Source organism: Leuciscus leuciscus, assembly GCF_965113295.1.
Source record: "Leuciscus leuciscus genome assembly, chromosome: 18".
Lineage (NCBI taxonomy): Eukaryota > Metazoa > Chordata > Actinopteri > Cypriniformes > Leuciscidae > Leuciscus > Leuciscus leuciscus.
Window position 1 is genome coordinate 2,449,502 of NC_138742.1, and position 25,881 is coordinate 2,475,382.

The following is a 25,881-nucleotide window of genomic DNA, read 5'->3' on the forward strand; positions in this document are numbered from 1 at the left end:
CTTTTATCATGTTTGTTTTCAACGCGGTTTCCAGTGATTTCTGATTAGTTTTCTGATAAAACTTCCATTTGTTGGTGAAATGATGGATTAGTGTGACGTTGTTCCAGAGAGGCGTGTTACGGGCGTGTTTTAGTGAAGCGCTGTGGAGCTTCTGGGCCAACAGTGGAAACACAGGCCCGAGGCTATTAGCCCGGCACGGCCCGTTTAAAGCCCTGTCTCGCACTGGCCCGACAGTGGAAACACAGGCCCGAGGCTATTAGCCCGGCACGGCCCGTTTAAAGCCCTGTCTCGCACTGGCCCAACAGTGGAAACGCAGGCCCAGTGCTATTAGCCCGGCACGGCCCGTTTAAAGCCCTGGCTCGCACTGGCCCAACAGTGGAAACGCAGGCCCGAGGCTATTAGCCCGGCACGGCCCGTTTAAAGCCCTGGCTCGCACTGGCCCAACAGTGGAAACGCAGGCCCAGTGCTATTAGCCCGGCACGGCCCGTTTAAAGCCCTGGCTCGCACTGGCCCGACAGTGGAAACACAGGCCCGGTGCTATTAGCCCGGCACGGCCCGTTTAAAGCCCTGGCTCGCACTGGCCCGACAGTGGAAACACAGGCCCGGTGCTATTAGCCCGGCACGGCCCGTTTAAAGCCCTGGCTCGCACTGGCCCAACAGTGGAAACGCAGGCCCGAGGCTATTAGCCCGGCACGGCCCGTTTAAAGCCCTGGCTCGCACTGGCCCAACAGTGGAAACGCAGGCCCAGTGCTATTAGCCCGGCACGGCCCGTTTAAAGCCCTGGCTCGCACTGGCCCGACAGTGGAAACACAGGCCCGGTGCTATTAGCCCGGCACGGCCCGTTTAAAGCCCTGGCTCGCACTGGCCCGACAGTGGAAACACAGGCCCGGTGCTATTAGCCCGGCACGGCCCGTTTAAAGCCCTGGCTCGCACTGGCCCAACAGTGGAAACGCAGGCCCGAGGCTATTAGCCCGGCACGGCCCGTTTAAAGCCCTGGCTCGCACTGGCCCAACAGTGGAAACGCAGGCCCAGTGCTATTAGCCCGGCACGGCCCGTTTAAAGCCCTGGCTCGCACTGGCCCGACAGTGGAAACACAGGCCCGGTGCTATTAGCCCGGCACGGCCCGTTTAAAGCCCTGGCTCGCACTGGCCCGACAGTGGAAACACAGGCCCGGTGCTATTAGCCCGGCACGGCCCGTTTAAAGCCCTGGCTCGCACTGGCCCAACAGTGGAAACGCAGGCCCAGTGCTATTAGCCCGGCACGGCCCGTTTAAAGCCCTGGCTCACACTGGCCCGACAGTGGAAACACAGGCCCGGTGCTATTAGCCCGGCACGGCCCGTTTAAAGCCCTGGCTCGCACTGGCCCAACAGTGGAAACGCAGGCCCGGTGCTATTAGCCCGGCACGGCCCGTTTAAAGCCCTGGCTCGCACTGGCCCGACAGTGGAAACGCGGCTAATGAGCTTGGAAATCACAACGAACTTATTCTGCCTAAATAAAGTAATGATTACTGTATTTATAACTAGCATATCTGTAGTTCCAGTCTCTGCATTGTAAAATGTAAGTTAGGCACGCGAGGAGTGAACATTTAGACATAGAGAAAAAGTATCAAACACAGCCTGTGCATAAAAGTGAGCTTTTCTTTTACACGTGTGTGAAATCCAAGTGTGCGTTGCTGACTTCGTTTAGCCGCAGCATTAACGAGTCACATAATGTATTTAGTGCATCACTAAGTAGTAGATTTTAGAAGGCAGGCAGCAAATGATGATTGAAAATGGTTTGTTGTAGCTTGATGGAATAGATGGATAGAATTAAAAGAGTGCAGGTAAAGGGATAAGCAAGTTGACATTGTATTATAAGGTAGCTTATAACATTGACATTTGGCAGACGCTTTTATCAAAAGCGACTTACATTGCATTTCAAGGTACACATTTACAATCTTATCAGTTCTTCACACACACACACACACACACACACACACACACACACACACACACACACACACACACACACACACACACATTATTACATAATTGATTTATTACTGTCAATATTAATAATAATAGTTGCCTTTTTTTTGTTCAAAGGACTTTAAGTTTCATATCTTAAGTTTGTATTTTTATACATTATATTTATCAGAACTTTAATATATTCTGTTCTGTTGTGACAATAAAACAAACAAGTGTATTTTTAAACTGCATTATCATATTATTTTAGTAAGGCTGAGGACTCTTAAATAACGACAAATAACTAATGTTAGGGAAATCTGTTCATGTTTTGTTACGCGTTTCTGGATTTAAAAAAAAATATATATATATATATATATATATATCGGAATATCGGATTTTTAAATCACCAAATATTTGTATCGGTATCGGCCTTAAAAATCCTTTATCGGTCGGGCTCTATTACTTTGTAAAATAATCTTATAGGAAGAACGCTATAAAGAACGGGTATTCATTATAGTGTGTGTGGCAGAGCAAGACAGAGGAGAGAGAGAGAGGGACGAGTATAATTGTAATATAATTTGTATTGATCTCATACAAATGTCACACATCTACGTCCCTTCAGGACACTGACAATAAAGATGATAGTGACAGAGAAGACAGAAATTCTCGTAGCTCTCCTCAGAAAGACGATTGTTACACACACACACACACACACACACACACACACACACACACACACACACACACACACACACACACAGTTTGACATGGTGAATCTGACTGCAGTAGATGTGAAAATTATGAATAAAAATGAAGTTAATTCGGCCAGCGCTCATACCTGTATTTACTTCCTGTTTTCGGTCGAAGACCACAGTAGTCGATTGTCGAGTTCTCCACTGTTGCTTACCGTAAAACTTCAAATAATAGCCCGGGCTTCTATTTACCCAAATCGCCGAACTGCACCGGCTTGTATTTGAGACAGGCGTCTATAAGAGACAGGCCTTTAATTTAGTGTTGAGATATTCAAGCATGACAGTAGGAGGTTAACACATTATATTATGTTTTATTTATAAGTAATTCGAATGTGTGTAACAAATAATTTAATGTAAGAAATGTCTTTGGCTATTAGCAGCATAAAAAAAAAACATAACAAACGAAACGATGTGACAGCAATGGGCAGAACACAAGTTACCACTAAAATCCATCGAGCATATGAACTTGTTGCCGAAACACATCAACAAGAAAGAATGAAGGCTACCCTGTAAAACAACTGCAATCATGTGATAGAAAATTACTCTATTCATCACTATCATCATCCCCGCGATCCTCAATTACAAGTTCATTGGCGAATTCCTCCTCCACGTCGCTCTCCTCCACTTCTCCCTCTCCGGCCTCCGCTAACTCTGCCTGCCTTGCTTGCACTAACAGCTCCCGCCCAGATGCGCACGGCTCTCCCTCTTTGAAACAATGGATAAGGTGATCCTCGCTGAAGCTAGTCAGGCCACATACCTAAGGATAACATCCCGAAGTTAATGAAATATATTATCTCCTCTTTCTCCCTCACACACACGCGCGCGTGCGCGCGAATAGTGATGAGTCGTTCATGAACGGTTGCGTCTGTCACGTGAAATCTAATCAAAACATAGAACAGACGATCTGACTGGTTTTAGAATATCATGTATAACCCGATACTAAAAAACAGACCAGGCCTCTATTTGAGACCGGCCTTTATTTACCCAAACCTGTCGTCACACCAGGCGTTTAAAAGAGACAGGCGTCTATTTGGGACTCGGCTATTATTTGAAGTTTTACGGTAGTTACCTATGATCACACGCGTGAACTCGACAATCGACTACTGTGGCCCTCGACCTAAAACAGGTAATAAATACAGGTGTGAGCGCTGGCTGAATAAACATAATGTTTATTCATAATTTCCACATCTACTGCAGTCAGATTCACCGTGTTCACTCTGAAAGGAAACACTCACAATGGCTGGGCACTTGTAATGACACATCAAGGATGTTAAGAGGCTAAAAGCAGGTTTAAAACTTGCCCCATTGAAGTCAACAGGGTGCACATTTTAAAAAGAGGATAACATGGTGTAGGCAACACCGATTTCTGTCGTTGTTCTCTGTACTGACAGCACTCCACATTTACAAAAAAATGAGCTCAATGTTAAAATTGACCAGAGTTCTCCTTTAACATGAACCAACAATTAATGAACAATATTCTACAGCATTTATTAATCTTAGTTAATGTTAAGCTCAACATTTTATAAGATATTTTTAAGATCCAAAGTTGTATCTGTTAACATGCACTGTGAACTAACATGAACACTAATATTTTATTAACATTAATAAAGGCTATTGCTCTCTGTTAGTTCATGTTAGTTAATGCATTAACAAATGAGACCTTATTGTAAAGTGTTACCAAAAATGTAATACAATTATAATAAAATGCCTCAATAATGCAAACAACTCATTGGATAACATTGGGCTGCATATAAAGAAACAAAATGCACTTTTGCTGGATGTCTATTGTCTATTTGCATATCAGTAAAGATTTGTTTAATACAATGCACATTGAATTTGTCATTTCTACAACTTTTATAGCACTTCAATTTTGTGAGCCTGACATATTACATTTATTATCATTAGCACTCCATGTTCAAAGATTTACTAGCTGTCAGTTCATCTCTTATACGCTGCTGCCATCTAGTGGTTTTAGTTGTAACTCTAAAAGTATGGGGAACTGCTTAATTAATGTCTGTTTAGTAATTCATATTTTATCCTTCATTTGCTCTCCAGAAGCCATATTTGAGCACACACACACACACACACACACACACACACACACACACACACACACACACACACACACACACACAGATTCCTTTAAATGTTAAGGGGAAGATTAAAAAAGAAAAACTGGATCTGTGAATTCTCACAGAATCACAATTGAATTCATATCTTGCTACTCAGTCAGAATCTTATTAACCTGGAGTCCCAGTCTCTGTCACAATAACCATATATGTAATGTTTTAGGCCTATTGGCAGACATCTGTTTAAAATGTAGGCAGTGGCGGTTCTACATTGAATTACACCCTGGGCGAGACCCCTTTCGAGCGCCCGCCTGCCCCCCTACACCCCCCCAAATATAATTTTTGTTACCCCATTGGCAGATAATGTTTTGCTTGTTTTAAGCAAAAACTCATTTTTATTTATTTCCCCAGAAAACAAGACTTAATATCTTATGTAATTTTACTACTTTAGTAAAATAACGTTATGCATCTTTATTTAAGAAATGTTTGATATTTGGACTGGAAACAAGACAAAAATACTAAGTAAGAAAAGCATTTTTGCAGTGTAATAACTGAACTTGCAACAGTTTTGTTGCAAAGAACAATATTATGGTGAAATTAGATCTCGTGTTTGAGTTAAAAACGAATTATTGTTAAGCATAGCAAGAATCATAGAAAAAAGGCTAACAAATAAGAGTTATACCCACCAATTAATATTGCCCCTTCATTCATGACATGGATACCGTAATCATAGAGTAAACATAGTTGCATTGCATACCTTTATCTTTCGCTCGTTTCTAAATTGGGCACCTGATGGCTTTGACCTTTCTTGTCCATCTCTTATTTGGCCCTCGACATCGACAATCAACAGATCCCCTGATCCCCCCATAACTGTCACTCACGCTCACGAGTCACGACCAGAAGTCAAGACTAAACCAATTCACCTTGGTGGTGGTGACCAAGTAATCGTTTTGTATTACCTATTTTTATTAGCCATTCAGACCATTCAGAAAAACAAAAATGTGCAGGAAATATAGAGGCCCGTATTTATAATATTATGAATGAAATGTGCGTTATCTGGAAGAAAGTCGAGGTGTGACTGATAACTTCGATAACTATATGGATCCCCCCCTTGTCCGTTCCATTTGGGAGAGACCCAGAGGTGAACTGTCATCCGCGCCCGCGCCTCCGCGCCCCGCCGCCCCCTCCCCTTTCCCCTTCTCAAACAAACAGCTTCTGTGCACGGCATCTTCTCAGCAAGCAGGGGCGCCTGCAGCTGCAGGGGGCGCAAATTTGCCAATTCCCCACACAGTAAAATGATAGATAATACAAAACGCAGATTTGTATTTTTCTTTCTGCTCGTGCCGGCGGTGCCGCCCCCCAAAAAATGCCGCCCCGGGCAATTGCCCGGTTCGCCCGTGCCTAAAACCGCTACTGAATGTAGGCAATGGCATATAAAGAAGCTTTTCTCCATCTCCACTTCAGTTTCTCAGCTTGCACTTTAATTATTGATTAGGCTACAGTGTTTCCTTTAGGATTTTCTTTAGCAGTGGGGGGGCAGGTCTGTCCGAACAACCACCTGGGTCAAAAATGGTCTTCGGTGGCCAACACTTAAAAAAAAAAAAAGCTGTGATTTTACCTATGGATTTCATAGCTTTGTAAGATAAAAATCCTTCTTTAATAGATTATTTTGGTATATAATCATATCAATATAAAAAAGCAGGGAGAAAAAGTAGCATTAAAAAGTTTATTTTAACTAATAGTCTTATTTTCTTCCATCTACAATTGAATAGGCTACCATTCAGTTTAAATGCTGTAGTTTATTAAGGCTAAATCTTGCTAACCATATAGGCTGTACTAAAGGGGGTAAGCACACCTTACGTTCTTATTTTAAGGTGTTCTGTAAATTATTTTTTTGAAACACTTTACAATATGGTTTGATTTAACATTAGTTTATTACTAACATGAACCATGAGCAATACATGTTACTGAATGTATTCATCTTTATTAATCTTAATAAAAATACAGCTGTTTATTGTTTGTTCATGTTAGTTCACAGTGCATTAACTAAATGTTAACAAATACAACTTTTGATTTCAATAATGTAGGCTATTAAATGTTGAAATGAACATTAGCAAAGATTAATACATTCTGTAGAAGTGCAGTTTATTAAAAGTTAATGTTAACTAATGTAGTTATAACTAGAGTTTAATAAATGGAACCTTATTGTAAAGTGTTACCGATCTGTTATACACCGATTCAGACGTCTCGTGAGTTCAGTGTTGGAAAGATCAGTCGTTTAAATGATGTTTTATTAACAAGGTTCGGGAGGAGCACGTTCAGATAATTAACACAAGTGGAAAGCACTCAGCAATCAATGGTAAGAGGTGCATATATACTCCACAGTCTCACCTCATTCCATTGACAGTTTTTGCAGCAATGTCTCAATCAAGCTCCTCTTCCAACGAAGACGCAAACATCTCCAGGGATGCACCTTCGCACTCCGCCGATCCGATGGTCATCCCTCCTACGCCGGTCGTCGCACTTGAGCCCCCGGCTTCTCCTCGCGGCCGCACACCGGCCCGATCAGCCCGGCGCTCTACAAGACGCCGAGACCAGTCTTCGCCGCCCCCGGCAAGACTCCCATTTTCTTCCCCAGCTTCCTCCTACCGCTCGGCCGTCCCGACGATCCCACCCATCGGGAAATGGACCGTAGCTGGACTAAGGCAAGCGCTGGGTAACTCAGACTTACAAGCTTCAAGGAAAATGAATAAAGCGGAGCTGTATGCTCTGTATGTCTCCCTTCAGTCAACTCCCAAGACGACTCCCAGGCAGAGCAAAGCCCGCCGGGCTCAAAATCCGCCTGCCCAGTCTCCACCGTCGTCTTCCCGCACAGGACGCGGCTCGCTTCGGCCTTTGAGTCGCCGCAGCAACAGGCCCTCAGCGAGCCTGGGCCAAGCTCCAGATTTCGCCATGGCAGGTCCACTACCACCTTTCGATGAGGCCCAGCCCTCCACCTCTGCTTCCGCTGCCGCAGCGCCGCATGCAGCCGGGCCCAGAGGCCTCCCCACAGCCGCTCAGTTTTATTCTCCCGCGGTTCATAACCCTTTTCCGTTTCAGTGGCCTCCAGCTCCAGTGGCAGACACTAGCGCGAAGCTATCGCCGCTAGCACCACAGGTCCACCAATGTCAACAGTCCTACCCATCAGGTTACAACCCCGCCCATTTCCAGTGGCCTGCAGCTGCAGTAACGCAAACGAGCGCAGGCCCGCCTCCGCTTGCAGCTCAAGCTCACAGTGCTTTCTATCATCCCTCACATCCTCCTACTAACTTTCCTTTTCAATCTTCAACAGGTCTTCCAATTGCAAGGGCACCGCTGTCATTCGCAGCCCCGGATTATACCTTTCCCAGCTCTACCATTCAAAATAAATCACCCTATTCTCTCTTCACAGCCACTCCGATGCCCGTGCCGTCCAACGCAGTTGCTATGGAACCCCCACCAGTTTCCCAATCCATCCGCGCTCAGATCCTCTCAGAAATTCAGGATGCTGGCTCCAGAGGCGGATCAATTCCCAACTCCAGTTCCTCGTTATTCAGAACTAATATTCCCGTAACCCACCCGTTAAAACCCCTGCTTGACGCATCACTCGACTCTATCCTCCAAGCAGTATCTCCCAGGACCCTTCAATCCTACGTTACTGCTTGGAGATGTTTTAAAACATTCCATGTCTCTTATAACTTGCCTTTCCCTGATTTTTCTCTTCTTTCAATCACCTCTTTTATCTCCTACCTTAACATCATTAAGGGTCTACAAGTCGGGTCCATCAAAGGTTATTTGAGCGGCATCCAGTTTTTCCATAAATTGATGTACGGCGCTCCTTCCACGGAGATAAACAATTCACAAACCTCCCTCCTGATTAAAGGGATTCAAAGATCCCAGCCCACCCGCCCCGACGCCAGACAACCTATAACGCTAGACATTCTCACCAAATGTATTCAGGCCCTCCGCACAGGCTACCAGCCCCTCGGTTCCGCTCGTACACTCGATGCTATGTTTATCCTAGCCTTTTTCGGTTTTCTTAGATGCTCGGAACTCGCCATTACTTCTAAATTCGACCCAAAAATCCACCCTACCATCTCAGACTTATCAGTACTAGACGGCGAAACCATTTCATATTTGATTAAACAAAGTAAAACTGACCAAACCAAAAAAGGTCATTTCATCTACATTTTTAACCTCGCTTCGCAAATCCAACCATACCAGTCAATTCTGGCATATCTGCAATGGAGAAGTTCCCAGGCTAAATCTGCCCTGGAACCCCTGTTTTTAGACGAATCCAAAAAACCTGTGACACGTTTTTGGTTCCAGAAACATCTCAAATCTGTTCTCCAACAGTCAGGCATTTCAGCAAAGAATTTTTCAAGTCACTCATTCCGCATCGGGGCAGCAACTTCAGCAGCCCAAAAAGGCCTCTCCCAACAGCAGATTCAAACCCTTGGGAGATGGTCCTCCGATGCTTTCCGAAGCTATATCAGGACGAACCGGTTCCACATTAAAAAAGCTCACCAAACCCTCATCGAGTGAGTTTATTAAAAAAAAAAAAAATAAAAAAAAAAAAATAAAAAAAAATCTCTATCCCCTCCTTCTCCTCTTTCCGTCCAGCGAACATTGGTCTCACAGCGGACGGAGTGAGAACTTTCCCAGTAGAGCACTTACGTTTTCTCTTTCATCCAGCGATGCAGTGTGAGAAAATCTCCTGGGCAAGCACTCATTTTCCTGTTTCCTCTTTCTGTCTAGTGAGCATTGATCTCTCAGTGGACGGAGTGAGAACTTTCCCAGTAGAGCACTTACGTTTTCTCTTTCATCCAGCAATGCAGTGTGAGAAAATCTCCTGGGCAAGCACTCATTTTCCTGTTTCCTTTTCCTGTTTCCTTTCCGTCCAGCGAGCATTGGTCTCACAGCGGACGGAGTGAGAACTTTCCCAGTAGAGCACTTACGTTTTCTCTTTCATCCAGCGATGCAGTGTGAGGAAACCTCCTGGGCAAGCACTCACTTTCCTGTTTCCTCTTTCTGTCCAGCGAGCATTGGTCTCACAGCGGACGGAGTGAGAACCTTCCCGGTAGAGCACTTACGTTTTCTCTTTCATCCAGCGATGCAGTGTGAGAAAATCTCCTGGGCAAGCACTCATTTTCCTGTTTCCTTTTCCTGTTTCCTTTCCGTCCAGCGAGCATTGGTCTCTCAGCGGACGGAGTGAGAACTTTCCCAGTAGAGTACTTACGTTTTCTCTTTCATCCAGCGATGCAGTGTGAGAAAATCTCCTGGGCAAGCACTCACTTTCCTGTTTCCTCTTTCTGTCCAGCGAGCATTGGTCGCACAGCGGACGGAGTGAGCTCTTTCCAGTCGAGCACTTACGTTTTCTCTTTCATCCAGCGATGCAGTGTGAGAAAATCTCCTGGGCAAGCACTCATTTTCCTCCTTTCTGTTTCCTCTCTGTCCAGCAAGCATTGGGGCTTAGCGGAAAAGCGCAAATCTTCCCGATCGGTCTCTGTAAACTACAACCGCTCCTCGTCCGCAGACCAACAGGGGCCGTCAGTCCAGACAGTGAGCCACCATTACGGGCCTCCCCGGTCAAGCATCCAGGCCCCTTCTCGAGATGCCAGCCCGCCAAACTCGGCACTCATTTGGGGGGTCTTTAGTCCGGCGGCTGTCCTCTGCTTAACCTTTGGGGGGAGCACTCTGGGTTCGGGCCGAACTCCGAGCTCGGAGCCCTCCCTCCGGACAGCACGCCAAATACGCATTAAACTTACCCCTTCAAATTATATGTAAGTGTGAACTCGTGAAATGATGTTTTATTAACAAGGTTCGGGAGGAGCACGTTCAGATAATTAACACAAGTGGAAAGCACTCAGCAATCAATGGTAAGAGGTGCATATATACTCCACAGTCTCACCTCATTCCATTGACAGTTTTTGCAGCATCCCTCCACCACCCCTTCTCCACACTTCTAGTCCTAAAAACACTTACATACGGGGGGAGCACTCTGGGTTCGGGCCGAACTCCGAGCTCGGAGCCCTCCCTCCGGACAGCACGCCAAATACGCATTAAACTTACCCCTTCAAATTATATGTAAGTGTGAACTCGTGAACCATTCATTAAAACGTGGAACCTTGCTTCACAAAGAGAGTGCTCACACACACACACGACCAGAGGGCGCACGCTCTCTCTCTCTCGCTCTCTCTCTCTCTCTCTCTCTCGTTCTTTTAAACATGCGCCCAGCTGTCACAAGCGCAGCAGTTTATCTACATTACACACCGGTCAAATAAGACTTTGGCGGGACAAAAATTCACTTTGGCGGCCGCCAAAAAAAAATCTTCGATCGGGTCACTTGCACAAGTGCGCCTAAATATCTTTTCATGGTCGCACACAGACATATTTAGGCACAAATGCGAGTGAAATGGTCGCACTGTAGCCTAGAGCCCTAACGTTACCGTGGCGGCAACAAATTTGCCGTGGCGGGCCGCCATTAACTAATCAACATAGAGGAAACACTGGGCTACTTCTGTACTGGTTTGCGCTTGGCAAAGATGTTCAGATATCTCTATGCCTAGTAGACCTACACCAAACGCTCATTAAAAAAGTTTTGCGCAAATCTGTAATGGAAACGCCATTAGTGACAGTTTCATGTGAGAGTAACGTATGATCTTACCACAGTATCTCCAGTTTACAGTGAGGATTCGCCAGTACAGCAGAGAACAGCTTCACTCCTGAGTCTCCTAGATTATTATGTGACAGATCCAGTTCTCTCAGGTGTGAGGGGTTTGATCTCAGAGCTGAAGCCAGAGCAACACAGCCTTCATCTGTCACACCACACCAACTCAACCTGTAGAGAACAATGACACACATTAAGCCTATATCCAGAGATAAACATGACACTTAAAAAATAACATAATCCTGTCAATATGAAATATATACAAATACTCATTAGTTCACATTGTGAAAATTCATCAGTTAGGATTAGGGGATTGATTATAGAGTTTGTAGAGTATAAAAATCATTATTTCTATGGAAAGTCCCCATAAAACATGTAAACCCAATGTGTGTGTGTGTGTGTGTGTGTGTGTGTGTGTGTGTGTGCTTAATGTATTTGTAAACATTTTAAGGAACGTGTGTGTGTGTGTGTGTGTGTGTGTGTGTGTGTCTGTGTGTGTGTGTGTGTGTGTGTGTGTGTGTGTGTGTGTGTGTGTGTGTGTGTGTGTGTGTGTGTGTGTGTGTGTGTGTGTGTGTGTGTGTGTGTGTTAGCAGGGGAGGATTGGGACGATTCTAAGGGTCCAGCAGAACTCCATAATTTCCTGGATGATTTTGGTATTTACTTTGTAAAATAATCTTATAGGAAGAACGCTATAAAGAACGGGTATTCATTATAGTGTGTGTGGCAGAGCAAGACAGAGGAGAGAGAGAGAGGGACGAGTATAATTGTAATATAATTTGTATTGATCTCATACAAATGTCACACATCTACGTCCCTTCAGGACACTGACAATAAAGATGATAGTGACAGAGAAGATAGAAATTCTCGTAGCTCTCCTCAGAAAGACGATTGTTACACACACACACACACACACACACACACACACACACACACACACACACAGTTTGACATGGTGAATCTGACTGCAGTAGATGTGAAAATTATGAATAAAAATGAAGTTAATTCGGCCCGCGCTCATACCTGTATTTACTTCCTGTTTTCGGTCGAAGACCACAGTAGTCGATTGTCGAGTTCTCCACTGTTGCTTAGTTACCTATGATCACACGTGTGAACTCGACAATCGACTACTGTGGCCCTCGACCTAAAACAGGAAATAAATACAGGTATGAGCGCTGGCTGAATAAACATAATGTTTATTCATAATTTCCACATCTACTGCAGTCAGATTCACCGTGTTCACTCTGAAAGGAAACACTCACAATGGCTGGGCACTTGTAATGACACATCAAGGATGTTAAGAGGCTAAAAGCAGGTTTAAAACTGGCCCCATTGAAGTCAACAGGGTGCACATTTTATAAAGAGGATAACATGGTGTAGGCAACACCGATTTCTGTCGTTGTTCTCTGTACTGACAGCACTCCACATTTACAAAAAAATGAGCTCAATGTTAAAATTGACCAGAGTTCTCCTTTAACATGAACCAACAATTAATGAACAATATTCTACAGCATTTATTAATCTTAGTTAATGTTAAGCTCAACATTTTATAAGATATTTTTAAGATCCAAAGTTGTATCTGTTAACATGCACTGTGAACTAACATGAACACTAATATTTTATTAACATTAATAAAGGCTATTGCTCTCTGTTAGTTCATGTTAGTTAATGCATTAACAAATGAGACCTTATTGTAAAGTGTTACCAAAAATGTAATACAATTAAAATAAAATACCTAAATAATGCAAACAACTCATTGGATAACATTGGGCTGCATATAAAGAAACAAAATGCACTTTTGCTGGATGTCTATTGTCTATTTGCATATCAGTAAAGATTTGTTTAATACAATGCACATTGAATTTGTCATTTCTACAACTTTTATAGCACTTCAATTTTGTGAGCCTGACATATTACATTTATTATCATTAGCACTCCATGTTCAAAGATTTACTAGCTGTCAGTTCATCTCTTATACGCTGCTGCCATCTAGTGGTTTTAGTTGTAACTCTAAAAGTATGGGGAACTGCTTAATTAATGTCTGTTTAGTAATTCATATTTTAGCCTTCATTTGCTCTCCAGAAGCCATATTTGAGCACACACACACACACACACACACACACACACACACACACACACACACACACACACACACACACACACACACACACACACACAAACATGTAGATTCCTTTAAATGTTAAGGGGAAGATTAAAAAAGAGAAACTGGATCTGTGAATTCTCACAGAATCACAATTGAATTCATATCTTGCTACTCAGTCAGAATCTTATTAACCTGGAGTCCCAGTCTCTGTCACAATAACCATATATGTAATGTTTTAGGCCTATTGGCAGACATCTGTTTAAAATGTAGGCAATGGCATATAAAGAAGCTTTTCTCCATCTCCACTTCAGTTTCTCAGCTTGCACTTTAATTATTGATTAGGCTACAGTGTTTCCTTTAGGATTTTCTTTAGCAGTGGGGGGGCAGGTCTGTCCGAACAACCACCTGGGTCAAAGATTTTACCTGGGTCAAAAATGGTCTTCGGTGGCCAACACTTTAAAAAAAAAAAAGCTGTGATTTTTCCTATGGATTTCATAGCTTTGTAAGATAAAAATCCTTCTTTAATAGATTATTTTGGTATATAATCATATCAATATAAAAAAGCAGGGAGAAAAAGTAGCATTAAAAAGTTTATTTTAACTAATAGTCTTATTTTCTACCATCTACAATTGAATAGGCTACCATTCAGTTTAAATGCTGTAGTTTATTAAGGCTAAATCTTGCTAACCATATAGGCTGTACTAAAGGGGGTAAGCACACCTTACGTTCTTATTTTAAGGTGTTCTGTAAATTTTTTTTTGAAACACTTTACAATATGATTTGATTTAACATTAGTTTATTACTAACATGAACCATGAGCAATACATGTTACTGAATGTATTCATCTTTATTAATCTTAATAAAAATACAGCTGTTTATTGTTTGTTCATGTTAGTTCACAGTGCATTAACTAAATGTTAACAAATACAACTTTTGATTTCAATAATGTAGGCTATTAAATGTTGAAATGAACATTAGCAAAGATTAATACATTCTGTAGAAGTGCAGTTTATTAAAAGTTAATGTTAACTAATGTTGTTATAACTAGAGTTTAATAAATGGAACCTTATTGTAAAGTGTTACCGATCTGTTATACACCGATTCAGACGTCTCGTGAGTTCAGTGTTGGAAAGATCAGTCGTTTAACCATTCATTAAAACGTGGAACCTTGCTTCACAAAGAGAGTGCTCACACACACACACACGACCAGAGGGCGCACGCTCTCTCTCTCTCTCTCTCTCTCTCTCTCTCTCTCTCTCTCTCTCTCTCTCTCTCTCTCTCTCTCTCTCTCTCTCTCTCTCTCTCTCTCGCTCTCTCTCTCTCTCTCTCTCTCTCGTTCTTTTAAACATGCGCCCAGCTGTCACAAGCGCAGCAGTTTATCTACATTACACACCGGTCAAATAAGACTTTGGCGGGACAAAAATTCGCTTTGGCGGCCGCCAAAAAAAAATCTTCGATCGGGTCAGTTGCACAAGTGCGCCTAAATATCTTTTCATGGTCGCACACAGACATATTTAGGCACAAATGCGAGTGAAATGGTCGCACTGTAGCCTAGAGCCCTAACGTTACCGTGGCGGCAACAAATTTGCCGTGGCGGGCCGCCATTAACTAATCAACATAGAGGAAACACTGGGCTACTTCTGTACTGGTTTGCGCTTGGCAAAGATGTTCAGATATCTCTATGCCTAGTAGACCTACACCAAACGCTCATTAAAAAAGTTTTGCGCAAATCTGTAATGGAAACGCCATTAGTGACAGTTTCATGTGAGAGTAACGTATGATCTTACCTCAGTATCTCCAGTTTACAGTGAGGATTCGCCAGTACAGCAGAAAACAGCTTCACTCCTGAGTCTCCTAGATTATTATCAGACAGATCCAGTTCTCTCAGGTGTGAGGGGTTTGATCTCAGAGCTGAAGCCAGAGCAACACAACCTTCATCTGTCACATCACAGCTCCACAACCTGTAGAGAACAATGACACACATTAAGCCTATATCCAGAGATAAACATGACACTTAAAAAATAACATAATCCTGTCAATATGAAATATATACAAATACTCATTAGTTCACATTGTGAAAATTCATCAGTTAGGATTAGGGGATTGATTATAGAGTTTGTAGAGTATAAAAATCATTATTTCTATGAAAAGTCCCCATAAAACATGTAAACCCAACGTGTGTGTATGTGTGTGTGTGTGTGTGTGTGTGTGTGTGTGTGTGTGTGTGTGAGCTTAATGTATTTGTAAACATTTTAAGGAACGTGTGTGTGTGTGTGTGTGTGTGTGTGTGTGTGTGTGTGTGAGTGAGCTTAATGTATTTGTAAACATTTTAAGGAACGTGTGTGTGTTTGTGTGTGTGTGTGTGTGTGTGTGTGTGTGTGTGTGTGTGTGTGAGTGAGCTTAATGTATTTGTAAACATTTTAAGGAACGTGTGTGTGTGTGTGTGTGTGTGTGTGTGTGTGTGTGTGTGAGTGAGCTTAATGTATTTGTAAACATTTTAAGGAACGTGTGTGTGTGTGTGTGTGTGTGTGTGTGTGTGTGTGTGTGTGTGTGTGTGTGTGTGTGTGTGTGTGTCTGTGTGTGATTGTGATTAATTTGTGCAATATCTCTTTTTTTAAACAATGAATTCAATATATCAGTAAATTTAACTGTTATTGTAAGATATTATGTCTCTATGTGAGGGAGAAAGATTATATGAAACTGATCAAATGGAATACATTACATACATTATATATAAATGTTTATATGCATACATTACAAATGCATATATTTGAATATAAATTTCTCACACATATATCATAAAGAATGGTTAAGTAGATCACAAATCAGGTCAGATAGGTAAGAGCTGAAGTGTGACTCATATTTTTTGTTAAACCATTAATTTATAATGTTTAAGTAAGAACTGTTATAATGTTTTAACAGTGATGCTTGTTCTCAGTGTTACTTACCAAGCGGATCTAGTTGCTGTAACCACAGGCATCAGCTTCTGGAGAACTTCATCTACTGTGTTCTGTGTGCCACTAATTGAAAATAAAAATGAAAATAAAGTTAAAGTTAATTATTAACGCTAATAATAATAATAATAATCATAATTCATATCATAAGTAAATAATACATTATACCTTCCTAAATACCCTCAAATAATTGTTTTAATGAAAGTGGTTTTATATCTATAACTGTAGAAGCCTGGTATTCAGCCGTCACTGATTAGTGTTTTCTTCTTCTCGTTAGTGTTGCTGTGGCAGGGCTATTAGTCTGCATTTACACTACAACACTATTATGACACATCAGGTTTGTTTGTCCTGTCCGTTGCTATGGTTATCACCATGGAGACATTTAACTCCCGAGTTGGGCGGGGGGGCAAGAAAAAAGTATTTTTGTACCTGCATCAGCAAATTATTCGTAGAAATTAAGCACACGAGTTTGTTTGCTTGTTACTTGTTTATTTACATACTTGTTCATTTAATAATTTACTTAGTTTTATTGTCACAGGAAATGATGCGCACAAAATGTGAATCATTGTCCATCATTTTGCCAGCAACTGGTGATAAAGAAAAATGATGATGAGACATTAATCTAATTTATTTTCTTAATTCTTTTCTTGTATAATAATAATATTAAAACTTTATTTAGGAAAAATACTTCCTATTAAATATCTTTATATTAACTGGCTTTTTTATGAATGCAATACAGTGAATGGCAGCCGTCTGTGTCTCCCAGTGTCTTACATTATTGTCAGTTTAGTGTTCAGTGATTCATTTACACAGAAACAAAAGATAACATGTATGCCTTCATCTCCGAATACATTATCTGTGTCTTACATTTCATAATGAACTCAGATAAACTCAGTGCCGACTCGTTTTCCATCAGTTCTTTTACATTAATTAGAATGTGTGCAAAGGATTGTGGGAGATTGAAGAACACGAAGGATATACTTGATGCATCCTTCAAAATGAGCTGAATTAAAGACACAAAATGAAGTCTGTCTTCAAAACATCCTTCAAACTGAGACGGCCTTCAGAGGCGCTTGATGACGTGGCAGTCGAGATATGCAGTCTTACTAGGACACAGCCACGGTTTGAGGAACACACGCAAATGATCTACAATATCCCAGAAATCAGTCTGTGCCCCGTGATTTAAACACCTCTGATCTCTGAGTTTCTCTTTGTTCATAATGTTTTAGACTGTAATGATTGCACTCAGTGTTACTTACCGATCATCTATGTCTCCAATTAATCTCTTCAGGTCAAACCTCTGCAGTGTCTTCTCTGAGGACAACATCACAAACACTAAAGCTGACCACTGAGACGAGGAGAGTTTCACAGCACGTAATCCTCCAGAGCTCGTATGAGGTTCAGCTTCGTTCACTAGAGAAAGATCACCCAGTTCATTCAGACAGTGAAACAGATTGATGTATTTATCTGGAGAGGGATTCTCACTGATCTTTTCTTTAATATAGTCAGCTGTTCTCTTATTGTTGTGAGAGCTGTTTGCTGTCTGTGTCTTCAGTTCTTGTAAGAGACTCTGGTTAGACTTCACTGACAGACCCAGAAGGAAACGAAGGAAAAGGTCCAGATGCCCATTTTTACTGTGTAAAGCCTCATCCACAGCTCTCCGATGGAGATCCGATAGGGAAACTCTGCCTCCATTAGTTGGTTTGGTAATCTGGTCAAACACATTGATGTTATTGTTGATAAAGGAGAGATGCACATATAGAGCTGCTAGATGTTCCTGAATGCTCAGATGAACAAAGCTGAAGACTTTCCCCTGACACAAGCCCAACTCCTCTCTGAAGATCTGAGTGCACAATCCTGAGTAAACTGATGCTTCTGCCTCATCAATGCCACACTCGCTCAGGTCTTCCTCATAGAAGATCAGGTTGCCTTTCACAAGCTGCAGATAAGCCAGTTTCCCCAGTTTGACAATCATGTCTTCATCTTTCACTTTCTTCTCATAGTCCTTCTCATGTTTGATGTTGGTCTGAATGAGCAGGAAGTGTGTGTACATCTGAGTGAGAGTCTTGGGAATCTCTCCTCTCTCTGCTTCACTCAACATCTCCTCTAGAACAGTGGCTGAGATCCAGCAGAACACTGGGATGTGGCACATAATAAAGAGGCTCCTCGAGGACTTCAGGTGTGAGATGATCCTGTCGGCCAGACTCTGATCACTGATTCTCTTCCTGAAGTATTCCTGCTTCTGTGTGTCACTGAAGCCTCGTACCTCTGTCACTCGATGGACACACTCAGAGGGGACGAGATCCGCTGCTGCTGGTCTGGAGGTGATCCAGATGAGAGACGAGGGAAGCAGATTCCCCACAATGAGGTTCTTCAGCAGCTCGTCCACTGAGGCTGATTCAGATAAATCACACAACCTCACATCGCTCTTAAAGTTCAGAGACAGACGACACTCATCCAGACCATCAAAGATGAACAACACTTTATACTCATCTCTGGATATGTTCATTTCTTTAGTTTTGGGGAAAAAGAGATGAAGAAGATCTGAAAGACTGAGTGTTTTGTCCTTCATCAAGTTGAGCTCTCTGAAAGCGAGTGGAAATATGAGCTGGACGTCCTGATTCTCTTTCCCTTCAGCCCAGTCCAGGATGAGCTTCTGCACAGAGACTGTTTTCCCAATGCCAGCGACTCCCTTTGTCAGCACAGTTCTGATGGGTTTGTCTTGTCCAGGTAAAGGTCTAAAGATGTCACTGCATTTGATCGGTGTGTCCTCTGTTTCTGCTCTCCTGGACTGTGTCTCGATCTGTCTCACCTCATGCTCATTATTGATCTCTCCACTTCCACTCTCTGTGATGTAGAGCTCTGTGTAGATCTCATTCAGGAGTGTTGGGTTTCCCTGCTTTGATATTCCCTCATACAAACACTCAAACTTCTGTCTCAGATTTGATCTCAATGTGTTGAGGACTTCAGCAGGATTAGAGTCATGGCTGTAAGATTAAAATACCACATTATTACACAAGTCAGAGAAGTAAATAGCCATAAATAACAAAACTATTTATGGGACACAGAACATCATTCGGTTTCTGAAATGTGTAAATCATTAATCATGTGTGTGAGTGATGTGTGATGTGAATTGCAGCACCTAAAATTAAACAACAACAACAACAAAGTCCTGAATTTTACCTGAAACCAGGAAACATGCTTTCATTAAAGTCTTGTGGTTGAATCACAGGCTTGTACACAGTTTTGTTTTTAACTGGTCTGGATGGAAGAGTTGACCTTAAATCAGAATGAAGAGGGTAAATAATCAGACACACTGATATTGATGTAATTGTTTCATTAACTGAGTAACAGACCAACAGCTTTTACAGTGTGTGAATGTATTAACAATACAACACATAGAGCTTTACACAAGAGCACAATGATGATCATTAAAGGTCCACTATGTAAATATTTTTGACCACAAGAGGGCGCAGTTTCCAACAATAACAAAGGCGAAGCTTGATGACGCTATGAAGGAGGTGACGATGGGAGATGTCGTTTTTAATGCGTTTTCATCATCTAGCGATGTATCTAAAATGGAATTAATGAATCATGATCACGGATGAGGTAATTTATTCGTTTTTGTATTACCTGTATGTCTAATCGTATTATTTTATGTCATCATAATTAATGAACTGCAAGGAACGTGAAATGTTATGCTATATTATTACAGGCATGTGGTGTAATTCATATCTATTAAAATCATCTTTACTGTAACTATTACGTTACTTGTACAATAAAAAAAAATGTATTTGCTTACCTGTCTATTAATAGCCTACACTCGCGAGAGCAGAGTCTCTGTCAAGTCCAAGATTGTCGCGCAGCTCTCTCCATCTCCAAAACGCCTGGCCGATATTTATCCGGTTTTATTCCTCCGTTTGTTACACAGTCTGCGTGTATCCGAATATGGACGCTTTCGTTTTGTTGGCACTTCAATACTCGCCAAAGAGTAATCGTGATCCATAACAGCTATAACCATACAGTCTATGGATAACGCTAGAACCACCACTTCCGCATTTGATCATGTGATATTCCGGTGTGGTGGAATATCCTATCACATGGTCCACACCGGAAAAAAAGGATAGAGCGGACATTGCGTCACTGAGAGGCGACATTTCTTTTCCGGGACGGACAGTTATTTAAAATCGGAATTTCTCTGAAATAAAAAATCTTTGGAGACTTTTGAGATATTGTAAGTACACAACTGGAGGAAATATATCACACTGTGCAAGTTATTTTCGGAAACTTTATTACAAAATTGTTACATATTGGAGCTTTAATAGACCGAAACCAGCAAGATTGTAACTCATTAAACTGCTGTATATTAATAACAATTTCATACAAATAAAATACAATAAGCACATCTTTTATAGAAGTGATATACCTGAGATCAGGCCGTTTGTCTCCAATCTTAAAGTTTAGTGGCGCATCCATAGAGCAGTTACTCTTCATAGACACACAGCTGGACTCTGGGTTTGAGCTCTTCTGCTGGACTGAACTGGGTTTCAAACTAAGTAAAATATAAAGAATACAGACTTATAAAAGACCACATAAATGTTGTGTACTTTTGCTTTAATGTCTGTAACTGTTTTGCACTGTGTTTCAAACTTTGATTACAATTATTTTGAGAAATTAACTCACTGGTTTAAAAATGTTAAGCATGATTCAACAATTGTACCAAAGCGACTGAGAAAACCGGTAATATTAGGAATTAGGAATTCAAAGCAAACAAACTGAAATCAACTATAGAATTATAGAATGATTCAACTCAGATGAACATCAACCATGATCACATGACTCTTCTCAAAGGCACAATGGAGGACCGACTAAAGAGACCAATGTTTAGCTGAGCTTTAAAGATAAACCACCTTACTGTACTCTAGTAACGCTACTCTTGCTGTGAAACATCACTGTTCTGACCAGACACCGTGAAGCTTTCAACAAATCTGAACCCGTATTTATCAAGCCTCTGAGAATTACTCACAAGAACACTGCTAAGAATGGACTTAAGAGTAAAACAACTCTTGGCTCAAAGCTGTGCTTAGAAGTTAGTTATCAAGCATCTCAGTCGTAATTTAAGTGAAGTGTAGGACTAAATCTTAAGTGTCAGTCTTAGAGATGATTCACAACACTTTGCTGTGCCACAAACGGGATTTTGGATGATGACATAGGCATGGACCAATCACTGAATAGATTTCCTTATTTAAGAATATACTCAGATAAATTCCCATTGAATGGTGAAATTCCTAAGAGGAGTTTACATTCAACACTAATAATCATTCAATAAATAATTTTCAAAAGAATACATTGTGATACTCATTGCAGGGCTGTACAGTTACGAAAAGATTGGTCTGTGTGATGAATAAATGTCCCACTGAAGCACGCGTGCGATACAGTTTTGTAAACTCCGTTACTTGTGTTTGTTTTCAGACATGATAACAGTCGTTTTATACTTGTGCTTATGCGATATCACGATTTTTGATCGTGGATGATTTAATGTCTCCACGATCTGCTTTTGAAGAAATATGGTAGTATCACATTCTATCAGCTGCAGTTCTGGCGCTCAGTCCCAATACTGTAAAACTCACATCACATGTTAACGCAGCGCTAGAGTTACACTCACAGGACTCTGCACTTATTCACAATCACAAAAGTTCATTATTTTCTCGTGCTTTAAAGCTTTGCCGGGTAAACATTTACAACTGCCTCATTCCTGAATGAATCAGGCGTTTGAATGAATCGTTTGAGTAAATGACTCAATGACTCGGTCTCCTGCCGCCTCCTACTGGCGGTTTAGTTTCGTGTTTAAAAGTATCATTCTTTCCAATTGTATATTCAAAACATAATTAAAATAATCTCATTACATTATTTAATGCAGTTTAATTTGATTGGTAACATCCCTTTAGCATCTTCTTATTCTATTTTAATTTATTGATGAAATTTAAGAATTTTAAATGAAAGATGATGCATTAGGGAAGCGATTAGGGAAATAAGCGATTAGGGAATCGATTAGGGATGAGGGAAAAATGCCCTTTATAAAGGTTAAAATATCATAAATATGCCGATTTATATATGTCAAAGCTGACTGAACAGTGATGAGAATATTGATTCAGAATAAATTATATTTACAACACACACAAAAAAAAACTATTTTTATTCCTGGACAAACAAATGTTTTTACTCGGACAAGTGAATGACCGAACTAAGGAGAATCAAATGAAAAGGCTTAATGTTGAGACCTGATTTATTTTTTTATTATTATTCATTTATTTACCCATAAACTTGTCTTTAGGAAGCCATACGTTACAGTGGCAAGAATAACTTTGTGAAAGCTTTGTGGGTGATGGACAGGGTTTACATTAAAACAGGAGTAAGCCTTAATCTAGTTAATTGTGCATTTCTTTTCTTTTATTCCACAGCTGATGTGTGCAGTTTTTTTATTGCTTGCATTAAAATCATTTTCTCTTGTTTTGCTTTTTAAGTTTTTTTGGCAGTTTGATAAAATAAAAGAGCCTTTCTAAGAGCCATCGTTTAAGCTGTTGACTTTTCTACCTTGAGAAAGAACGTTAAACGAACAACAAATGATGAACCACGAATCAAACCAACCACTGGAGTCACATGGACTATTTTAACAATGTTTTTACTACCTTTCTGGGCCTTGAAAGTTCCAATGACGTTGCAGTCAGTGGAGGGACAGAAAGCTCTCAGGTTTCATCAAAAATATCTTCATTTGTGTTCTGAAGATGAACAAAAGTCTTACGGGTTTGGAACGACATGAGGGAGAGTAATTAATGACAGAATTTTCATTTTTGGGTTAACTAACCCTTTAAGACTAAAATGACTCTTTGAGAAGCTTGATAAATACGGGCCCTGAACCAGCAGTTAAAAATCCACTCAGTTTTACACCTACTCCATTATATAAAGGTGGAAAAGATCTCAGCTTACATTTACTTGATGTCATTGCTAGTATTAGACTGACTGACTGAGAAAAATGATGATTCTAATTCAAAAGTGTCGCACTATAAGCACATCTTTTATAGAAATGATATACCTGAGATCAGGCCGCTTGTCTCTATTCTTAAACGCTATTGGCAGATCCATAGACCAGTTACTCTTCATAGACACACAGCTGGACTCTGGGTTTGAGCTCTTCTGCTGGACTGAACTGGAACAGAGAACAGATTCAGTTTAATCCTTTAGATTACTGTGAATACATTTATCCTGCATCAAAAAGTACTTTGAGGAAACAATTATCTTTTTACTGAATATTTCATTTTAGTTAAAAAAAAAAAGGGGGCAAAAAAATCATCTTTTTTCTGTAACTGTCTTTGATCTGTTTGTGTTTGTGTGTGTGGAGGGGTGGAGGTGTGGGGGTAATGGTAATGTAATGTTTGTTGAAAGTACCTGCATCCTGGAGAACAATCTCCATCTCTGGATCCTTGTGAATCAGCCATGATGAAGCTGCAGGAGAATCTGATGAGTTTGATCTCCTCCACTGACTCTGAATGAAGAAACATTCACACACTAAATTAAATGATTAAATGAAACAACCTTCATAATTTAGCTGAACATATCTGGAGTGTGGGAGAAAAGGATCATGTGACTGCGTTAACTCAAGCTCACAGGGCCTTTTCACACACACAAGTCGACCGTTGATGTTCGGGTGAAAAAGAAAACAAACCCCGACCCACATCGACACACACTGATCCGAGAAAAGACTTGTTGACATTTGTGTGAATTGGCCTATGTATGTTTACACATAAGCTAAACTTCTGGAGAATCACAAACATCACGAAACACAAAGGAAACATTAAAGTGAAAAATTAAAAACCTTTATTTAAGATTTCATATCAATCAATCACGTAAAATGTCCTCCAGAGATTCATATTAATATGAGAAAGTCACACATGAACACTCACCTTGATCAAACTTTTACAAGATACAGGATCTCAAATCCTCCAGCTTTAACATCATAAAACTACACTTAAATCCCTTTATAATGGTTGATAAACACTTTGATGTTCTGTTTTATTCCGTGTCGTATTTCGCATTTCTCCTGATTAAAATGGCGACAGGAAAACTTACTTTCACTTTCTATGTGTGACGAGAGAGAGAGAGAGAGAGAGAGAGAGAGAGAGAGAGAGAGAGAGAGAGAGAGAGAGAGACGTAAACAGAGTATGGCGAGCGATCGGGGTCAAAAATCTTTAAACGAAACGCGTGATTTTGACCGTGTCAACAGGCACCATAACAAGCACAGCAGCCAATGAAATTGTTGTATTTGAGACTATATATTTGCATATGTGACGTGATGGTACGTTGGTATATATCAGAGCCATAGAGAGTAGTGTATATACACATACACACACATTGTTCTTGAAACATTTATGTCAATAAAGCCGTTTGAATTGAATACATTTTTTTGTGCGTTTAATTTTGGAGGGAAGGGGGACTGCTCCCATAAGGTATAATACATTTACAGTATTTACTGTATATATTTTCCTCGTGCTTCTATGGTCATAATTACTAACATCCTAATGTTAGAGAGAGATTGGAGTATTATATACAGAGAGAATGACACTAACAAGGCATATGATGAGTTTGTGCGAGTTTTTCAAAAAAGTGTGTGATAAAAAATGCCCAATAAAAAAGTGCAAGGAAAACCCATGGATGTCTAAGGGATTGCTGAATGCATGCAAGAAAAAAAATTCACTTTACAAAAAATGTATAAATGATAGAACAAAAGAAGCGGAGGATAAATATAAGAAATATAAAAATAAATTGACAGGTATCGTTAGAAAATGTAAACAGGATTATTATAATAAGTTGCTAGATAGCAATAAGAATAATATTAAAGGCTTATGGAATATCTTAAATACTTTAATTAGAAATAAACCTAGAATGATCAATTATCCGCAATACTTCAAAGATGAGGATAAAACTATAAATAACATGAATGAGGTAGTCAACACATTTAATACATTTTTTGTAGATGTTGGCCCGAACCTTGCCGCAAAAATTGCAAATGTTGAGATCTATAATTGTGAGCTAATAGACACAAATCCTAAGACATTGTTTCTCAATCCCGTTGAGGAAAATGAGATACTGGATATTGTTAGAGGGTGTAAAAATAAAACCTCGACAGATTATTATGACATGGATATGAAGACCTTAAAAAGTGTTATTGAAAGTATCTGTAAGGCGTTAACATACATTTGTAACTTATCGTTGCAAACTGGCCAATTTCCTGATAGTATGAAAGTAGCAAAAGTGATTCCTCTGTTCAAGGCAGGAGATAAGCATCTCTTTACTAACTACAGGCCTATTTCCCT

At 40.7% G+C, this 25,881-nt stretch overlaps 1 protein-coding gene and 3 long non-coding RNA genes across 5 annotated transcripts in view; 3 read left to right on the plus strand and 1 right to left on the minus strand.

Moving 5' to 3' along the window:
• The window catches only part of LOC309481171, a 47,352-nt gene extending 23,758 nt beyond the window's left edge, over window positions 1-23,594 (plus strand). The window contains exon 3 of the long non-coding RNA XR_014199929.1: window positions 22,594-23,594. This is a non-coding gene — a long non-coding RNA (uncharacterized lncRNA). The remainder of the gene's footprint in view (window positions 1-22,593) is intronic.
• Window positions 1-24,707, minus strand: part of LOC309481069 (uncharacterized protein) — a 384,000-nt gene extending 359,293 nt beyond the window's left edge. The window contains 9 exon segments of the mRNA XM_082145806.1: window positions 11,453-11,626; window positions 15,344-15,517; window positions 16,505-16,576; window positions 17,770-19,497; window positions 19,694-19,789; window positions 20,937-21,062; window positions 23,604-23,717; window positions 23,957-24,053; window positions 24,472-24,707. Of these exon segments, the coding sequence (XP_082001932.1) occupies window positions 11,453-11,626; window positions 15,344-15,517; window positions 16,505-16,576; window positions 17,770-19,497; window positions 19,694-19,789; window positions 20,937-21,062; window positions 23,604-23,717; window positions 23,957-24,006 (2,534 nt within the window). The 5' untranslated portion in view covers window positions 24,007-24,053; window positions 24,472-24,707.
• The window catches only part of LOC309481172, a 238,649-nt gene that overhangs the window by 199,657 nt on the left and 13,111 nt on the right, over window positions 1-25,881 (plus strand). The window lies entirely within an intron of this gene.
• Window positions 450-14,979, plus strand: LOC309481180. Of its 2 annotated transcripts, none has more exons than XR_014199938.1 (2): window positions 450-1,838; window positions 12,515-14,979. It is a non-coding gene; the product is annotated as an uncharacterized lncRNA (long non-coding RNA). The 2 variants fall into 2 exon arrangements; XR_014199939.1 differs by lacking the exon at window positions 12,515-14,979 and adding an exon at window positions 2,824-3,216.